General features: G+C 40.9%; 1 protein-coding gene across 1 annotated transcript in view; it reads right to left on the bottom strand.

The window, feature by feature from the left end:
* The window catches only part of CDC40 (cell division cycle 40), a 58,242-nt gene extending 42,069 nt beyond the window's left edge, over positions 1 to 16,173 (bottom strand). The window contains exon 1 of the mRNA XM_006156989.3: positions 15,712 to 16,173. Within this exon, the coding sequence (XP_006157051.1) occupies positions 15,712 to 15,900 (189 nt within the window). The 5' untranslated portion in view covers positions 15,901 to 16,173. The remainder of the gene's footprint in view (positions 1 to 15,711) is intronic.
* Between the last annotated feature and the right edge of the window lie 2,516 nt (positions 16,174 to 18,689).

The following is an 18,689-nucleotide window of genomic DNA, read 5'->3' as shown; positions in this document are numbered from 1 at the left end:
TGCTATTACATTTATCTTCATATGACATTCACATTTGTTTATCTACCTTCCTTCACTAAAATGTAAGGTGCACAAGGTGAATTTTGTATGCACGAATACACAGTGAACTCCTAGAACTACCCCTATCATATCATCTTTATTCTTTTGGGCTCTTTCTGATGGTAGGATACATCTGTCAACACACTGCAAAGGCAATGGAAATAACATCGCAGATTTTGCAAACAGATGGGATTTAATGAAGTTGATAGTGATACTGGAGATAAATCAATGCAACAGATAGATGATGTGTTTAGAATCAGATCAGCTAATAACCAAAGACTAGAACATTGACAAGAAAAATAGTAACATAGCCATGCAGTAATTGTTCTAAAATTGTACAGTGCTTAAAACACCTTACACAGCCCCTTTACTCTAAGATACAGCATATCCTGTATGATACACTTGTGCTTCCCTCCTCTCTAGTTTCAAAACTGTCCATATCTTTATCTTATCCTTCTCATGACTTTGATCTTCACTGCCAATTTTCAGCACACTCCTGGCCTCTGGATCCATATATCCAACTGCCTACAGAATTTTATCACTTGATGTTCCAGAGCATCAAACACTGCTATGTCCAAAAGAGAACATCTTGCCCCCATGACTTCATCTTCACTAAGGAATCAGGCACTGAGCATCACTGATTCTACCTCTAAATATTTCTCTTGCAATTCCACCTCTGTCCTTTCTTCTCCATATCCCAGCCACCATGATCCTAATTCAGGGTTTTACCACATCTTCCATGATCAATTGTAGCACATCCTTATATGGCTTAATACACCCCCACTTTTGTCATATCAGACTCATTGGTAATTTTTAAAAACAGCAACTTTGATGCTTTCTGTGCCATTGGTAATTTTACTGCTTTATATCTTAGATGTTCCCTTTATTATCTGATAAAATATGAAGTTATTTCGGTACCACCCTCGCTCCTATGTCAAGAAAATGCCTTTTTTCGGGGTGAGGGGCCACAATCATTTAAAAATTATTTATTTTATTTATTATTATTTCTAAATTTTTTCTATAGGGTACAGGTGCTCACCAGAGACACAAAGAGAGGATGAGTGGGAAAGCAAGCCACCAGGTCTAGGACACAAACTTTAGTCAGCCATCTGGGAGTCCAGCACTCCAACCACCACACTACCGGCTGGCCCCAGGCAGGCCACAATCTTAAGAAATACTGTATTCTTGATAGTATTTGTGATATGTAATTTGTTGCATGTGACTTTTACTTACAAAAATGTAAACATCCTCACTGCCTGGAGAATGCAGGGCATTCAGCATGTGTTCAATAAATAGCTGTTAAATGAAATTAAAGAAAGAAAAGCCAAATCTTTAGAGAAATTAAGTAGGATAAGGCTGACTTCACAATTCATTGGATTTGGCAGTTACCCCACCAAAAACCTTTGCCAGAGTGAATTTGGTAGTGAGACAGAGTATGGAAAGCCAGCTGCAAAGAGCAGAGGTGTAAATGAGGATTTAGAAAATAAGACAATAATAACTTTCACCATTTGTTGATTAAAAAAGAAGAGATGGGGTGCCAGATTGAAAGACAAAATTAGGTTTATTTTTCTTCTTCCTTAAGACAACACTAAGCCAAAGATACAATTAGTCACAGGATAGAGAAAAAGAGACAACAAAGGAAAACACATGTCCAGAATGGAGATAATCAAAGGTATAGTTCTCCTGGAAGAGGTAGGAGGGGAGAGACTCTCGACACAGCTGGAAGATTAGCCACTGGAAGAGAGGCAGTCTCCCTGACATGAAACAGATGACAAAGATAAATGGGCGATAGATATCTAGAGACGCTGGGAGTCATAACTGATCTTTTCATCTTCTTTGTGCAGTTAGGTACAGTCATCTTCATAAAGCACAGCAACTTTGCATTCACTTCTCATTCAACAAGTAATAGGTGCTGCTCCTACTATGTGCCAGACACTGTTCCAGACTCACAGACAAAGATACCCACCCTCATGAATGTTTAGATTCTAGTGAGGGAGAAGACAATAACCCATATGATGAAGAAATGAAACAGTCTGCTAGAAGAAGGTAAGTAATATATAAAAAAGGAACTCAACAACATTGATGAGCTGGCACCAGAGCAGACGTGTTATTTCATATTATATGACACATTAGAGCACTTCTGTGCTCTAAGGTAAATATTAGCAGGAGTAGGTCACTTATCCAAGGTGCTAACAAAATGACTGAGAAAGGGAAGAGTTTAACCATAGTGAACAATGTCACAGAAATCCAATGAGCAACAAACGAAACTGTTGTCAGAGTAAGTAGGTGTATCACTCAGATGACTTGGATGCAAGTAACAGAAAGCCTCATGCACTGATTAGATAGTATTGCATCCTTAAGATTTTCTCTTAGAAATGCCAGGAAGAGTGGAAAATGAGCTTTGAGAAATAGGTAGAAATAAAGAGTGGGTATACAGATAGAAACACCATTCAAAATCAGTCACATCATAGAACCAATCCAGGGAGGACAACTATTTATCATACTGCACACCATAACTGCTATGGCTGTCACTGGAACTACTGGCCTGCGAAATTAGAAAATGTTAGCTACCATTGCCATTTAAAATCTTTTTGAGTTGACCCCACAGCCTAGTGATTAAGGGGACAGGATCCCACATGGCTGACCATGGTCTGAATCTTAGACCCTGCAGCTTGAAAAACAGGTACATGTACATGTATGTCCCAAATCGTCATAGGATGGAGAAAGGAAAAGAGATTTTGGTGTGACTATGCTCTATGGAGGGGGATTCCGCTTCCCTCTCCTTCTCTCTCTGGCAAGGGCAAATGGCCTCCAGCGATCAACAAGAGAACCACCACAACACTTCTTTCTGTTTCTTTATGTGTTAGTTTCAGATTAGAAAGCTCAGGTGGGTGCATCTGTTTAGCTGAACTCAAGTTATAATGTCAAGCCTTAATTATAGGAACTGGAAAAATGAGAATCTGGGTTTTTGGGTTCTGAGGGTGGATGGTAAACAGGGATGCTCTTTATATTAAGACTCTTATTAAAGAATGGGGTTCAAATTCTGGGCCTCCTAAAACAACAAATATATATCACCTGATAACACAGAGTAGAATCTTTACTGATCAGTGATAGTATCTTGCCTGGAACCAAACAGCAAACTCAATCCCTTAAGTTTAAGAAGTTACATATAACTTTTAAAACTGCAGAAAGAGGAAATTACATGCTTCCTCCCCTTAGTATTCAACTCCTAGTGATAAACTGCTAAAGCAACAAGAGGCTTAGCCATATTCATACCTCCCCAGTGGATTTATATCATTAACTGAGAGAATCACTTCATAACACTAGTTACCAATTTCTCCAATTACAGGTATTTAAAATATTACAATTTGGGGGGCGAGCAGGTTGTGTGGTAGTTAAGTTGTTGAACTCCCACTTGGCGCACCACAGTTTGAGTACCAGACCCAGCAGCTTCAAAATCATGCCGAGCACATGTGTATGTGTGCCCCAAATCCCAAAAGGAGAATAGAGAAGGGAGTGTGGCATGGTTATCTCCTCTGGAAGGCAATTTCTTACTTTCTTTCTCTCTGTCTCTCTCTGGTGAGCAATTCTGCCCTATGGCAAAATTTAAAGAGAGAGAGAGAGAGAGAGAGAAGAAAAAAATATATAACTTTGAATTATTTTGAATACAGTACCATGAGATATCAACGTTTAAATGAGAAGTGCAATGTAAAAAAATATTCTATATAAGCAACAATGACAATTAATTAAAAAAATATAAATAGGCCTCAGTCTCTAGCTCTAGCTAAAATCATAGAACTGAACAACCCTTCAGAAAACAAAGTTGTTAATTTTACATTTAATTAGGAAAAAAACATGGACAGTCCCACAACCTTGTTTCAATGTCCATGAGTTCAATACCATTTAGGCATAGAAACTGGAATTGCTACAGAATTACAAAGGATTTCTATTCAGTTTCAGCTATCCATAAAAATTAAAGAGCAGTAAGTGAAGGGCCCCTTATTGGTCAAATAAGTTTAAACAGTTATCTTTTGTTGATTCAAAGTAATTTGAGAAAAAAACTAACATTCACTTTTTAGTCCTTTTCACATTTCTTCCTGTGGACAAATGAGAAAACAAACATGAAAACACCATGTAAACTATAAAGCACATCCCAAGTATTAGTCATCATAAAGTACCTATCAATTTATAGCATAGTTTTGTTCTTTTTAAAAATTTATGTTTTCTGAAAGAGACAGAGGCAGCACTCCCAATAGGGTCTTGTTGCTATGATCCAATCCAACTTCAGTCAACCGCTGCTCACATCCACACTCTTGAATTTATAGCATAATTCTCCTACTCCTGAAAGCGGAAATGACAAACTTCTTTTTTTTGAAAGGTTTTTGCTATAGGGCACGTGCGCTTGCCGGAAAGACAGAGACAGAGAGAGACAGGAAGCGAGAAATCACCCCCCATGGGGAATAGCAACACTACAATCCCTTCTCCTCCATTCTCCTCTTGGGATCTTGGGTGCGCACTCACACACACCTGGTGTGAGTTTAAGCCATCAGGTCCGTGGCTCGAACCATGGTTGACTACATGGGAGTCCAGAGACATAGCCATTATGCCAACTGCTAGTCCTGAGAAACTTCTTAAAATGGGAGTTTAGGTGGATGGGATAAAAGGACGAAATACAGATAAAGATATCCTTTGAGTTTGACCCTTAGCAGATGCAGGGAAAACAGTGATCTACTTGAAGCTCACAAATATAATACCACCCAAGAAACTAAAAAATGTCCTTGAAAGGCAGAATGCTCCTTTCACTCAAGTTGGCTATGCTAAAGCATAGAACACACTGGGAGAGAGTAATAGTCATTGAATGAAATGAGACAAAGCACATTCAGATTTTTCTTTCTTTCTTTCTTTTTTTTTTTTTGGAGAGGTTTTTGCTACAGGGCGTGTGCACTCACCAGAAAGACAAGAGAGAGACAGAGACAGAAAGCGAGAAATCACCCCCCGGGGGGGATGGCCACACCACAATCCCTTCTTCTCCATTCTCCTCTCGGGATCTTGGGCACGCACGCACATGAGCCTGGAGTGAGTTTAAGCCACCGGGTCCAGGACTCAAACCACAGTCAACTACATGGGAGTTCAGTGACATAGCCATTACGCTAACTTCTAGACCCCCAGATTTTCTTTTTTTCTTTTAACTTTAAAGTTAATTATTAGGCTACTCTTGCAACCCAATAGGGATCATCACATGATATCTAAAATGCAAAATCTGACAATGCTGCATTAAAATAAAACTTTAAACAGAAGATATTCAATCATGCCATACATTAGAGGACACAAATATGTTCAACTTGAGTTCTAGAATAAGAGGAAAGAGAATGAGAGTATAATAATATGTAAAGAGATAATAACAGAACTTTCCAGAAATGCTGAAAGATCTACAATCTAACCCGATTAATCCTTAATTAAAGAAACAACAAATTCTGGTAGCATGAAAAGAAATCTATGCATGTATAAATAAAATTAATGAATAAAATGATATTGCAGATAAAAGGGAGGGGAGTTGTCAAAGAAAAAAGGAAATCACTTTCAAAGAAAAACAACCACGCTGACAGCTGATCTGTTAACAGTAACAATGAAAATCAGAGGATGGTAGAATATCTTAAAAGTGCTGCAAGAAAACTGTCAGCCAAGCAAACTAAATCCAGTGAAAATATCCTTCAAGACAGTGGGCTAAATATAAACACTTTAAAGACAAAGAAACTGAAAGACATTTCCCGCCAGTCTCAATAAAAAACACTTTAAAGGATACACTAAAACAGAAAATGATTTCTTGCATATGAGATGTAAGAATCATCATCATTCACCATCTTTTCAGAGAAAGAGAGAGAGAATGTGTGTGTATGTGTGAGTGTGTGTGTGTGTGTGTGTGTGCGCGTGAGAGAGAGAGAAGAGAGAGGAGAGAGAGAGAGAATGACAGCTAAAGGGTTGGGGAGACAGGAATAAAATTTAAGGGTTCTAAGCTTTTTACAGCATTGTTGAGCAGAAGGTAATGATATTGATTAATTAAGACATTTTTTAATTTCTAGGTGTAACCACTTAAAGAACAGAAATAGTGTATAATTGAGGACCAGCAGGTGGCGTGGTAGTTGGGGCTCTGGACACTCCTACATGGCTGACCTTGGTTCAAGTCCTGGACCTGGTGGTTTGCTTTCTCATTTTCCCTCTCTTTATCCCTGTGTGTGTATCTCTCTTTGGTCAAATTAAAATAAATAAATTAAATTAAATTAAATAATTCTAAAAAAAAGAGAAAGAAACAGTACAAACATATGACTGAGAGCAGAGAAACAATGGAATGAAAAATATGCCAAAAGACTAGATTCCTACTAACATATTAATTTTCTACCTTTCTTCTTTTCTAGTGCATGTATTTAAAGATTATACTTTAAAAAATTACCATCATAGCTGTATTTCAAAAGTCTGAAAGGGTATTATTTCCCTTATCATTCATTTCAAAATACTGGGTCGTTGGAAAAGACGTGACATATTTTTTAGTTTATTTTTCTTCGCAAAAATGTGTCATGACTTTAAGCAAGCCAATATTTTCTATTATGTTTCCCTCTGGCCCATGGGTTACTTAGAAGTACAATTTTATAATTTTCAAAGATGAGAACTTTATAGTTATCTTTTTGTAGGTGGTTTCTAGCTTAATTACATTATGGTTGGGGAATGTGGTAATATAATTAAAAATTTGTGAAGACTTATATTTTAAGGCCTAGTATAGGGGTTGACAAATTACACTCTGTGGGCCAAACCTAAAACACAATCTGTTTTTTCTATCAACAAGCTAAGAATTACATTTACTATTTACTTTTTTTTTTTTTTTTTTTTTAGTTTTTTGCTACAGGGCACGTGTGCTCACTAGAGAGACAGAGACAGAAAGACAGAAAGCGAGAAATCACCCCCCAGGGGGGATGGCCACGCCATAATCCCTTCTCCTCTGTTCTCCTGTTGGGATTTTGGGCATGCACTCACACGTGCCCGGCATGAGTTCAAGTCACTGGGTCCGGGATTCAAACCACGGTTGACTACATGGGAGTCCAGCGACATAGCCATTACGCTAACTGTTGGTCCCTACATCTACTTCTTTTTAATTGCTGGAGGATACGTGTGATTGCCAGAGAGAAAGCGAGAGGAAAAGGGAGAAAGCACTGACCTCAGTGAGGCATGATCACACTATGGTCTCCTTTTCCCTTTCTCCATCCTGTTGGTATTCACACGCACAAGCACCCAGTGTGTTTTTCAAGCCACCAGGGACTTGAACTAATGTCAGCTATGTGGGATCCAGCTCCTTTAACCATCAGCCCAGCCCCAAGGCCAGCCTGACAGTTATATTTTGTTTGTTTGTTTTTCTTTTAGAGAGCACATGCGCTCACCGGTCAGAGAAGGAGAGGGAGGGAAAGTGAGAAATCACCCTTCAAAGGAGATGGCCCACAATCCTTTATCTTCCATTCTCCTCTTGGGATTGTTGGGCACCTGGCATGATTTTCAAGCTGCCAGGTCCATCTGGGACTCAAACTGCACAGCAGGAAATATGGGGTCCAGCACCTTAACCTCAATGCCATCTGCTACCCTGATAATTACATTTTTAAAGGACTGTTTAAAAAAATTTTTTTAAATCATGTAATACAAGGGTACTTCAAGAAGTTTTTACGGAAAAATGAAATTACAGTATGAATTTATTTCAATGCAAAACATTTTTTGAATTTAAAGCAGTTTTCTCATTTTTTTCCCATGACTTTCTGAAGAGCTCTCTCTGCCCCGCAACAATGTGGCCAGAACAGCCTAAACTATTTACTACGCTGGCCCTTAACAAAAATTTGTCAATTTCTGGTCTAATATAGGGCCAGTTTCTAAAAAAATGTGCTTAAAAAGAATATTCTTTGTAGTTGAGCACTAAGCTCTAAGTGACCTTTAGATACAGTTTACTGAGACCAACAGATGGCATAATAGGTTGCTGGACTACTATGTAGTCGACTGTGGTTCGAGTCCCTGACCCAATGACTTAAAACTCATGCTAGGCATGTGTGCATGTGTGCCCAAGATCCTGAGAAGAGAATGGAGAAAAGGGGATTGAGATGTGGTCATTCCACCTGGAGGGTGATTTCTCACTTTTTGTCTGTCTCTCTAGTTAGCACATGCCCCTGTAGCAAAAATCTCACTCTCAAATAAAAAAAAAATACATATTGGGTCATTGAAAAGTCATTACTCATTTTGCACAGAAAAACATAGAGAAAAATGTGACTTTTCCAACAACCCAACAATTTTGTCGCTTAAACATTTTTTTTCCATCACTATTGACATGTTTTGCCTATTCTATCGATTCCTGAGAGAGGTATATTAAAAATTCCCACTATAATTGTACATTTGTTATGTTTTTCCTTATAGTTCTGTCAATTTTTGCTTAAATATTTTGAGCTTATATTTTTATATAGCTCTTTGTTAACTGAGTCTTTTTATCTTTATGAAATGACCTTTCTTTTTGGTCTCTAGTAAACTGCTTTATGGTCTATTGTATTGGTCTTTTAAAAAAAATTTTTGAGTTTATTAATCCTCTCATGAAAAATCCGCACAATCACGGCAGATAGTCACTGCAGAATCTTTCCTCCCTCAACTGTTTGCCAGCACCAACATTGGCCTTTGCAATCCCCCGACTTTTTGAACTTCAAGAATTAGGAAGAAACTCACCATCCATCAGATGACTAGAAATCACTGCAGAGTCACAAGAAATGTGGGAAAGCAAGAAAATACCTCTCCTCCAAGAGAAAAGAGTAACTCCTCTTCATCCACAGACAGTTCAATGGAAATCATGGAAATGTCTGATAAAGAATTTAGAATATTCATGATGATAAAGCTAACAGAGATGAAAGAGAAAAGAGACAATGAACTGCAGAAAGGCAGGAGAAAGGAGTTGACAAGTTCCAGGAAGTGAAGAAATTTTTTGCAAGATCTAAAAGAGGAAATACACACTCTAAAAAAGCATCAAATGGACCTGTTAGAGATGAAGGGTATAATACAGGAAGTCAAAATCTCCCTTCAAAGTATTAAGAGCAGACTAGATCACACAGAAAATTGGATCTCAGATGTAGAAGATAGAATCGCTGGTGTAGATGGGACCAGCAGTTGGCGTAATAGCTACATTGCAGGACTCCCTTGCAGTTGACCGCAGTTCAAGTCCTAGGACCGGTGGCTTAAACTCACGCTGGGTGTGTGTGCATGCATGGCCAAGATCCCAAGAGGAGAATGAACTGTGGCATGGCCATCCCCCCGGGGGGTGGTTTCTTGCTTTTTGACTCTCTGTCTTTCTGGTGAGCACATGTGCCCTATGGCAAAAAGCCTTTCCAAAAATAAATAAATAAATAAATCACTGGCCTAGAAAAGTCCACCACAAAGACTGAGAAAATTGCCCAAAAAAAAGAGAGAATAATATATAAGAAATACTAGATACCATCAAACATCCAAACATCAAAATAATTGGTATCCCAGAAGGTGAAGAGACTCATATGGGCATTGATAATCTATTCCATGAAATCTTGCAAGAAAACTTTCCAAACCTAGAGAAATACAAAGGACCTCAAATAGAATCAACCCAAGAAGATCTTCTCTAAGACACATTATAGCCAGACTGACAAAAACCACAAAGACAAAATACTTAGATTGGCAAGAAAGAAACAAGTTACCTACAAAGGATATCCCATCAGGCTAACAGCAGACCTCTCATCAGAAACTACTTGAGTGAAGAAAGAATGGGAAAATATATTCAAAGTGTTAAGGGAAAAGCAATTTCAACCAGAATACTGTACCCAGCAAGATTATCCTTCATATGGGAAGAAAAGATAAGAACATCCTCAGATAAACAAAGCCTGAAAAAATTTACTAACACCAGACCAGATCTCCAAGAAGTTCTCAAGGGAGTACTATACCAGGAAAATTAAATACAGACACAGAGTAATAAGAGTTCAAAAACTAAGAAAATGGCCAACTTAATCATAGGGACAAGTCTGGAGTTAAATATTATATCCCAGAATTTAATTGAGAAGATTGAACCACAATAGAAGATAGATTGAGTACATGAGACTGAACTGGAGAAATAGCACTTTATGACTTTTGACTAAAACATTGCTGATTTTCTTGTAGGCTTTATTTTATGTGTTTTAGGACTTCTGACCCATCTTGAGCTGACAATAGGTTCATGCACCTACTATTTGAACAGAATCCCAACCTGTTTCCTGGCTTTAAGTTTTAAGCAAAGCTCCTTAGCATTTCTTTGATTTATTAAAGCTAAAACTGGTATTCTTTAAGTTAAAAAAAAAAGCCAGTCTGTGGGCTGGTAGTTAAGATGGCTGGATCCCACACGGCTGACTGCCTTGTTCCAGTCTTGGACCTGGTCACTTTAACACATACCAAGCATGGGACCAGCAGTTGGCATAATGGCTATGTCGCTGGAATCCCATGTAGTTGACTGTGGTTCAAGTCCCGGACCTGACCTGGTGGCTTAAACTCACGCCGGGTGCATGTGCATGTGTGCACAAGATCTCAGGAGGAGAATGAACGAGAAGGGATTGCAGTGTGGTCACCCCCCCCCCGGGGGGGGGGGGGGGGGGGGGGGGTCTCTCTGTGTCTATCTGTTTGGTGAGCGCAGGTGGTGGTGGTGATTTCTTGCTTTCTCTCTGTCTTTCTGGCGAATGCACATGCCCTATAGCAAAAACCTCTAAAAAAAAACACACAAAAAAATACACACAAAACAAAACGAAACAAAACAAAACACACCAAGCATGTGTGCACACACAAGTGCCCAAAATCTTAAAAGGAGGGAGAGACGGAGAAGGGAATGCAGCACGGCCAACCCGTGTGGGATGCTTTCTCGCCTTCCCTTTCTGCATTTTTCCTGCAAGCTCAAATGCCCTCCGGCAAATTGAAAAGAAAGAAAAGCTTATTAAGAAAAAAAAACTATGCATGGATTTTGAATATTTTTTGCACCAAAATAAACTTGCATTTTAATTCCATTTTCCCCTTTCTATAAACTTAGAAAGAAATCAAAAACCTAAAGTAGACCTAAATGAATAGTTATACTGTCTCCAAAGTGATCTATGATTAAATGCAATCCCAAGTAAAATCCCACCTGGAGGTGAGAAGAACTTTGCAAATTAATTATAAATTGTATATCAAATTACAGTGGCTGAGAACAGCCAAATCATTCTTGCACAACAATGACAAATAAAATGTGAAGAACTGTACTATAAGAAATGAAGAGATAGTAAGAATGTTCACATCATAATCAAAAGTATGTGACTAATGCTTCATGTGTATTAGTGACAAATGTGAAAAACAAAGATGTAGTACTTTCAAAGATAATACAAGAGAATATTTGCATTACTTTGGGTTAAAGATTTCTCAAAAAAGAAACAGGAACCACAATCCCTAAATTTGGTAAGACTGGACTAAATAAACAATCCTATTTATAAAAGACAGGGAAAAGAGAATGAAAAGAAAGGCACAAACTGGAAAAGCTTTGGCAACACACACAATTAAAGGACAGTCCATTTATAAAGATCTACAAATATCAAGTAACCAATAACATATAAGAAAAGATACTCAACCTCCTTCGTGCCCAGAGAAAGATGAATTAAAACACTGCATAAATTTATTCTTTACTGAAATCCTTCCAATTAGTCATGACACTACTGGTCGAATACACATGAACATATTGCATGCTCCATACTTCCTCCCAAGGTCATTTTCCAGTTTACCAATCACTTACAAGCATTACATAAGCTTTTTCTTTATAAAAGCAACTATTAGTTCCCAAATCAGTAGTGAACCATGCTCATTAATCTCTCATCATAGATCCAGTTCACCGGATGGGTTGCCCAGCTCTGCTGCTGCTGCTGCTTCTTTTTTTTTTTTTTTAATTTAGGTTTTGCCATAGGGCGTGTGTGCTTACCAGAGAGATACTGAGAGAAGAAAAATAAGAAACATCCCCAGGAGAAATGGCCATGCCACACGCGTACACACGCCCGGAGTGATTTTCAAGCTGCCAGGTCCAGGACTCAAACTGTGGTTGGCCACGTAAGAGTCCAGCACCTTAACCACCATGCCATTTACTGGCCCCTAGCTCTGGCTTCTAATGGACTTCCAGCACCTTATGTAACCTCTCCTATTGGATTTCCTTAGTTATTAGTGATTGAACTAAGTGAGTTCTAGAGACTCCCTATTACCCATCCCCTACTGTGGCCCACCCAGCTCTAAAATTCTGTACATGGTTTTAGGAGGCTTTCTTTTTCTTTTACTCTTTCATTTCATTCTCTTATCAAATGTAACTTAATCCTGTGGGCAGAGTCATAAAAATGGACACAATAGTCTCCAGGCCTCAGGCTCTTAGCATCCAGAGGAAAGCAAAAAGTTAACAAATCAGGTACCATGGCAAGTGTTACAGTTGACATGTAAAATAGGACTAGTGGGTGGGTGGTGTGGTGCTTTAGGCAGCTGGACTCCACATGGCCAACTCTGCTGTTCAAGTCCCAGGTGGGTGGCTTAACAAACACATAGGGAGTGAATATGGGTGCCCAAAGTCCTGAAAGGAGGAGAAATGGAGAAAGGATTGCAGGAATGACCATTTTCCATATGAGGTACTTTCTCTCTCTCTCCTTCTCTCCAGTGAAGGTACGAGCACTCTAGCACAAAAAGGGGGAGGGCAAGGCAGGCACAGGAGAAAATGTGTACTCTAAAACTGAAGGACACATGAACAATGAATAGTAGAGTTTGGGGTCAGGGAGGAAGGCATGCAGCAAGGACCATAGGCAAACTCTTGAGCGCAAAAAAGAATATTTGACTTTTGGGATTTAGTAAAAGAGTTCGGTGCAGGAGACAGGCAAGCCTCACATGCTATATAAAGAACTTAGAAAACTTAGAATGGTGTCTTCAGGCAGGGAAGTGACATGATGAAACTGAATTTAATAAGGTCATCCTAGGGGCACTCTTGAGGAAAACAGTAGGTACGGAATTGGGAGACAAGGAAGACGGAAGGAGAAAGATCAGTAAGGAGGCTGGCTACAACTGTCATAAGAGAAAAAATAAGAATCTGAACTAAACTGGTTGCTGAAGAGGAAAGAGGGATTTGACAAATATCACTGAGTGACAACAGACAGAAAAGTCAAGAAAAATTCCTGGGGAAAATAAGCAAGTTACAAAGGCTGGGCCACATTGGCGTTGAGAGAAATATGAAGCAGAAATGAGTAGCTAAATGAGTAGCTGCAGGGACTGAGGAATAAGGAAAAACATCTCTTCTTGGCTCGGACTAGTGAGGTCATGAATGAAAATTGGGAAAAAAGGAAGGGTGGATTCTGAGGCAAAAGAAAATTTTTAACACCCTAAATTAGAGGTATTTAGGAGCCATCCTGGGAGAGATGCTTATTGTGTCTTAAGAGAAAAAGGTGTTGGAACTAGAAATGATAAGGATAGTGAAATTTTAATAGGTGTTTATAATGTGCCTGATACTGTTAAGAGTGTTTCACATGCCTCACGACAATTCTTATAATTCCGTAAGACAGGCACTTAGTGCTATGCCTACCTTACGGATAAGAAAAAATTAGGCATAGAATCCTTACATAACTTCTCCAAGGTTGCCACATGGGTAAGTGCTGAGGGCAGATGTGAATCCCAGAGTCTTAATTCCAGAGCCTGTGCTAACGTCCTTACTGTGAGTTGTCGGAAGCACAGACTGCAGTGGAAGGTATGGGAGGGTATGTGGCGTGCAAAAGAGGACGAAGGGCAGAGAGAAACAACAGTGTAAGGGAGGGCAGAAGAACAGAAGACCAAAAGGCTGAGGATACCCCGCAGAAGCAAAGGGAGACAGAGCTTCAAGAACTACTTAACAATGTCTTGATGCAGAGATTCAAGTCAAAAGGCAGAACTTGACAACTAGAAGGCCAGAGAATTCATTCAAGAAGGGTAGTTTTCTAAGACTAGGATTGCTTTGGGATGAGGATAAATTGAGACAAAAGAAGAGAACTCCAAAAAGCTAAGCTGGGAAAGGATAGACTTAGTACACTGTTAGAGGGGCATAAAGTTTGGAGTTTTACTTTATTATTATAATTATAGGAGGATTCTAATCATTCCTTCATGCTAGATGTCCATTAATAAAAAGATTTATAAACAGATCACCGAAAACCTGTAAAACGCATCTTTAGTTACAGCACTAGCCTTGGAAACACGTCTTCAGTTATAACAATAGACTTGGGAACAGCTTACCAAGGAATTTTTGTATACTGCTTTCATTCTCTAAATCTTGAACTTCTGGTCACTCACATCTGATTCTACAGGGTCTGTGCTTGCAGTTGGTGGATTCTCTTACCAGGCTATAAACATAGAAGCCTTTCTTTGAAGCTATGATGCCCTGTTTTTAGACAGGGCCCAAGTCAGCCACCAATTGCAGATCTTCCTGTCCAAACTTACTGAACTCACTGAGATTACAGGTCACACCACCATGTCCAGCCTTTCCACTGCGCTAGGAATGAAATGTGGGCCTCCCATGTGGTCGCAGCCCGGGGAGCACAGGGTCTTACTAGCACATACAGCCAAGGCTGGGTTTCCTTGAATCTGCTGTACAGGCACACCCTTCTCAGGTTTGCCCATCACTTTTGCCTGGAAGCTCTTGCTACAGTTTAAAAAGGGCTGGCTTCTCATTTTTCAAAGCTACCTTTTCAGAGAGGATTTCCTTGAGCAATCTATTGAAATTATATTCCTACCTTATTCCCTATTTTTTTTCCTTCACAGTACGTAATCCAGTCTGTAACCACTTCATTTGGTCTGCCTCTTCTACTAGAATATCTGCATCATGATGGCAAACAAGTCCACCTTGTTGGCCTATCTTCAACCCATAGAAGAGTTTCTGGCAAATAACATGTGCTCAGTAATCTGTTAAACTAGTTATATAACCCAATTTCTCACTTTACTTATTACCTTCCTTCAATGGGATAATGAAGTCTCTTAAAGCCAAGGCCTTTTCCTCACTGTATTAAAATATATAACCCCAATAGCTAACATTCATTTATTGCACTCTCAACTAGATACCAGACTCTGTGCTATAAACTTTATTTGCATAATTTCACTCAATCTTCACTCTAATCCTTTTATACAGGTAGTTCCTTTCAAACCTATCTCCATCTGCAAGGGAGGAGACAGGAAGTCACATAACCTGTCCAAGTTTACACAGGTGGTGGAGCCAGGAACAGAATCAAGTTATTAATTCAAAAACAAAACAAAGACGGTCGACCCAGTGCTTATTTTGCGTGATGGAACATACTCTAGTTTGGGAAGTCCTAACCCAGTTTCACTTATGTTCTGAGATTACACTTGCTCTATCCAGGCCACGTTCCGAATCCTAAATTCTAATTTCACGCCCTCTTCCAAGCTCTGTCTGAGGGCGGGAGGCAAGGGAAGGGAGCAGTGGAGGGCGGTCCCAAAGTACCAAGTCTCCCATTGTAGAAAGAAGAGATCCAAGCGTTAGCAATTTATCTCCTAGCACTGAGAACGAGTTAACGTGGGTCCTAACTAGCGGAGGGGTGGTTTCGGAGCAGAAGCCAACAATTTCTGCACCACACCAGTGGTCCAAGCGCTTACCTTAACTGCCACCTCCGGAGCCGAGTCCACAGCCACTGCCAGAGAGGGCTTGGCTGAAGGCGACTTAGTCAAGTGCATGAGAGAGTCGGCGGCTGGCAGCGAACACCGTCCACCCTCACTGTCCGAATCCGACTCGGACCCTGATCCCGAGCCATAGGAAGCAGCCAGAGCTGCAATCGCAGCCGACATTACGGCAACAAATCCTCTGCGGAGACCAGGCCTGGGCGGAAGAAGAAGCGGCTCCAAGGTCCTGACAGATTGCCCTGAAACACATTCTTGTCCTCTTGGGTTAGAAATAAGTTATAACATTTTTGAAATAATAAACTAATTATTAGAATAACCACAATATAGATTAGAATTTGGAAACATTTATCTAAGGAAACAGAAAGAGTTATAATAGCTTACAACTTCCAGGACCTAGTTGGTTAAAGACTAGGAGCTCCGAACTAAGTCTCCAGGCTGCAAGGTCCTACACTCCCGGCGTCCAGCGCGACGGGAAGTTCGAATAGGCACTATGGGAAATGTAGTTTAGAGCAAGTGGGCGGGGCAGGGGCTGGCTGCTCTTTGCCCCCGCCCCCGAGTGGATGGTTCATTCAATTGGCTATCACTGCCCCTCAATCCCCAGCCAAGCATCGTTCTCTCCGTCCCCCTCCCCCAAACTGAGGATTGGGTAATACCACAGAGCCTCAGGAAAGGGGGGAAGAGCGAGCTTCGCCCCCGTTAATGGGCGAGTGGGCGGAGGCTGAGTTTCCCACCTCCGCCGCACCTAGGCACTGCAGGCTGAAGAGGAAAGTGAGAACCTTAAATTCGAAGACCTGTGACTGACCAGGAATAGCTCCCGAGGGAGAAGGATGGGAGATTAGGCGGACAGAGTGCCGCGGTCCCCCCTGCTTCTGGAGTGGGTCCCCGCGCCCGGTTGTGGAGCGTCGCGCGCGGGGAGGGGGCGCGCGGGGGGCAGAGGCGGCTCGCGGTGTTGTTCGCTCGCGCGTCGAGCACACGGTGGGTCCGGCGACCGGCGGGCACGCCAGGCGGCGTTCCCCGTGGCGGTGCGCCTCGGCCGCTGCCCGGAGCGGGCTCCACCCCGGAGTCTGGTGCTCCTGGGGGCTCTAAGTGGAATCCTGGGAGCTGAGGGGGACCGGCGGCCCCCCCCCGAGCAAAGAGGAGGACGTTACGCTGATGGATGGGCGCGCCTCCCCCGCGACGGCCCCCGCCCCCATTCGCGGGGTTCCCGAGCTCCCGCCGCCCACCCGCCCGCCGTGCTGGGTGCCGAGGGGGACCGCTGCGGGCGCGCGGGGATCTGGGTTACCGTGGCCGCCCCGAGGCTGCCCTGGGCGGAGAGACTGCGGGTCTCACCTGAGGTGCGATCGCCAGGACACCGCTGCCCGCCCGCACCAGGGCCCGCCCGGTGCCCCCTCGCTCTGGCGGAGGCTGCAACCTCGGGGCGGACTAGCCGCTGCCCACTCCGCGTGCGGGAGGCTCTGTTAAGACAGCTTGTGCGTTTGCGTGTTTGCGCCGCGCGTCTGAGTCTCCAGGCTTAACGGTAAATCGAGTGCAGGCATCCCTTTTTTCGTATAAGAGGAGGCGAAGCGGCCGCGTCTCTGGAGATGCCTGTTAATGGGGGGCTGTCTCCGGCAGACTTAGGGAGCCGCTCACGCTGCTGTGATGTCGGCGGGACTCGCCCATTGTGCACCCGGATAATTATTCAACTATGCAGCATCCATTGCACCTTTCCCATTTTTCTTTTCCCCTTGCTACAGCATGCCCCCTAGCTTCGGTACTCTGGCACCTTCTTACACTTGCGGATGATGAACTGGAATCCTGATGAAAGAAAGCACATCCGACCTGAACGTTCACGATCCGCCCTGTAACCTGTTAATTAGTTAATCCTCAGCTAGGCTAGGACTTGAATACGACACATTCTAAATCCTGTCCTTTTCTCTATAAGGTGTGCCTTGAATTCTATTTTAATTTTTTTCTTGGATGTTAGAGTCACGTATCAGCTAAGTCTTATTTCTGTTCAGTAATTGATGCGAGTTAGTGGTTATTCAGTTTGTCTAATGTTTTTGATTTGAGTTTATGTGGCAGGTAACTATTTTTTCTAATTGTTGATAGCCCTATGAAATAGTTACAAATGTGGTCTCGGTTCCAACTCCCAGGGACAAATCCTTATGTGTTAAGTTTGGGCTAGAAAGAGTATTTTTATTTTTATAGAATATTTGGATAAAGTATTTGATAGAAAATTTCTCAAGTTTTGAGTAAGAAAAGTTTTCATTTATTTTCTTAGCAGCACAATATTTGACTACTAATCATAGGCTTCTGTTGAATGAAAGGATTTTAATTTAAGGTGGGGTTTTAACTGCCCTATCATCATTCTCTTATATATTTGAATTTTGTTTTTAATCAGTTTTTTTGCAATATCATGCATTTAATTCCTCCTTAGAGAATTTTTTCTTATTTTTCTAACTTATATCTACAAGAATTATATATCTGAAGGGCAAAATACAGTTTTTAAAACATAAACAACTGTTGGTTACCTTACTATGTTAAAAACTTTCCATCTGATGTTTAAAAATAAATGATTCACTACCAAAAATAAGTGTTTTCTTTTTATAATAGTCCATCTTTCCTTGTTTAAGCTTGTTAACTCTTTGATGAAACACAATTGTACATAGGCATTGCAGAGGCAGTGTTAAGGTGCAGTAATTGTTTTATGGCTCTTGGAAGTGGTGCAAATATCAATATAAGTTGATGGTATAGGATTAGTTGCTTGTTTAGGAGATGACCTTGCAATTTACAAAATGGACACCTCTGTGCCTTGGTTTCCTTATATGTAAATGGAAATAATATTCATTTACTCCACTAGGTAAGCTTCACTATGTAAAAATTCAGTGAAGATGTTTCAATATGCTTTTTAAGAAAATTTAAATATTTTAATTTATAAGTGATGAAAATATTTCAGTGTAAAATACAGTGAAAAT

Source organism: Tupaia chinensis, unplaced genomic scaffold (assembly GCF_000334495.1).
Source record: "Tupaia chinensis unplaced genomic scaffold, TupChi_1.0 Scaffold000527_1, whole genome shotgun sequence".
In the NCBI taxonomy this organism is placed as follows: Eukaryota; Metazoa; Chordata; class Mammalia; order Scandentia; family Tupaiidae; genus Tupaia; species Tupaia belangeri.
The sequence above is the reverse complement of the archived record's forward strand: the minus strand, read 5'-3'. Positions and strand labels throughout refer to the sequence as shown.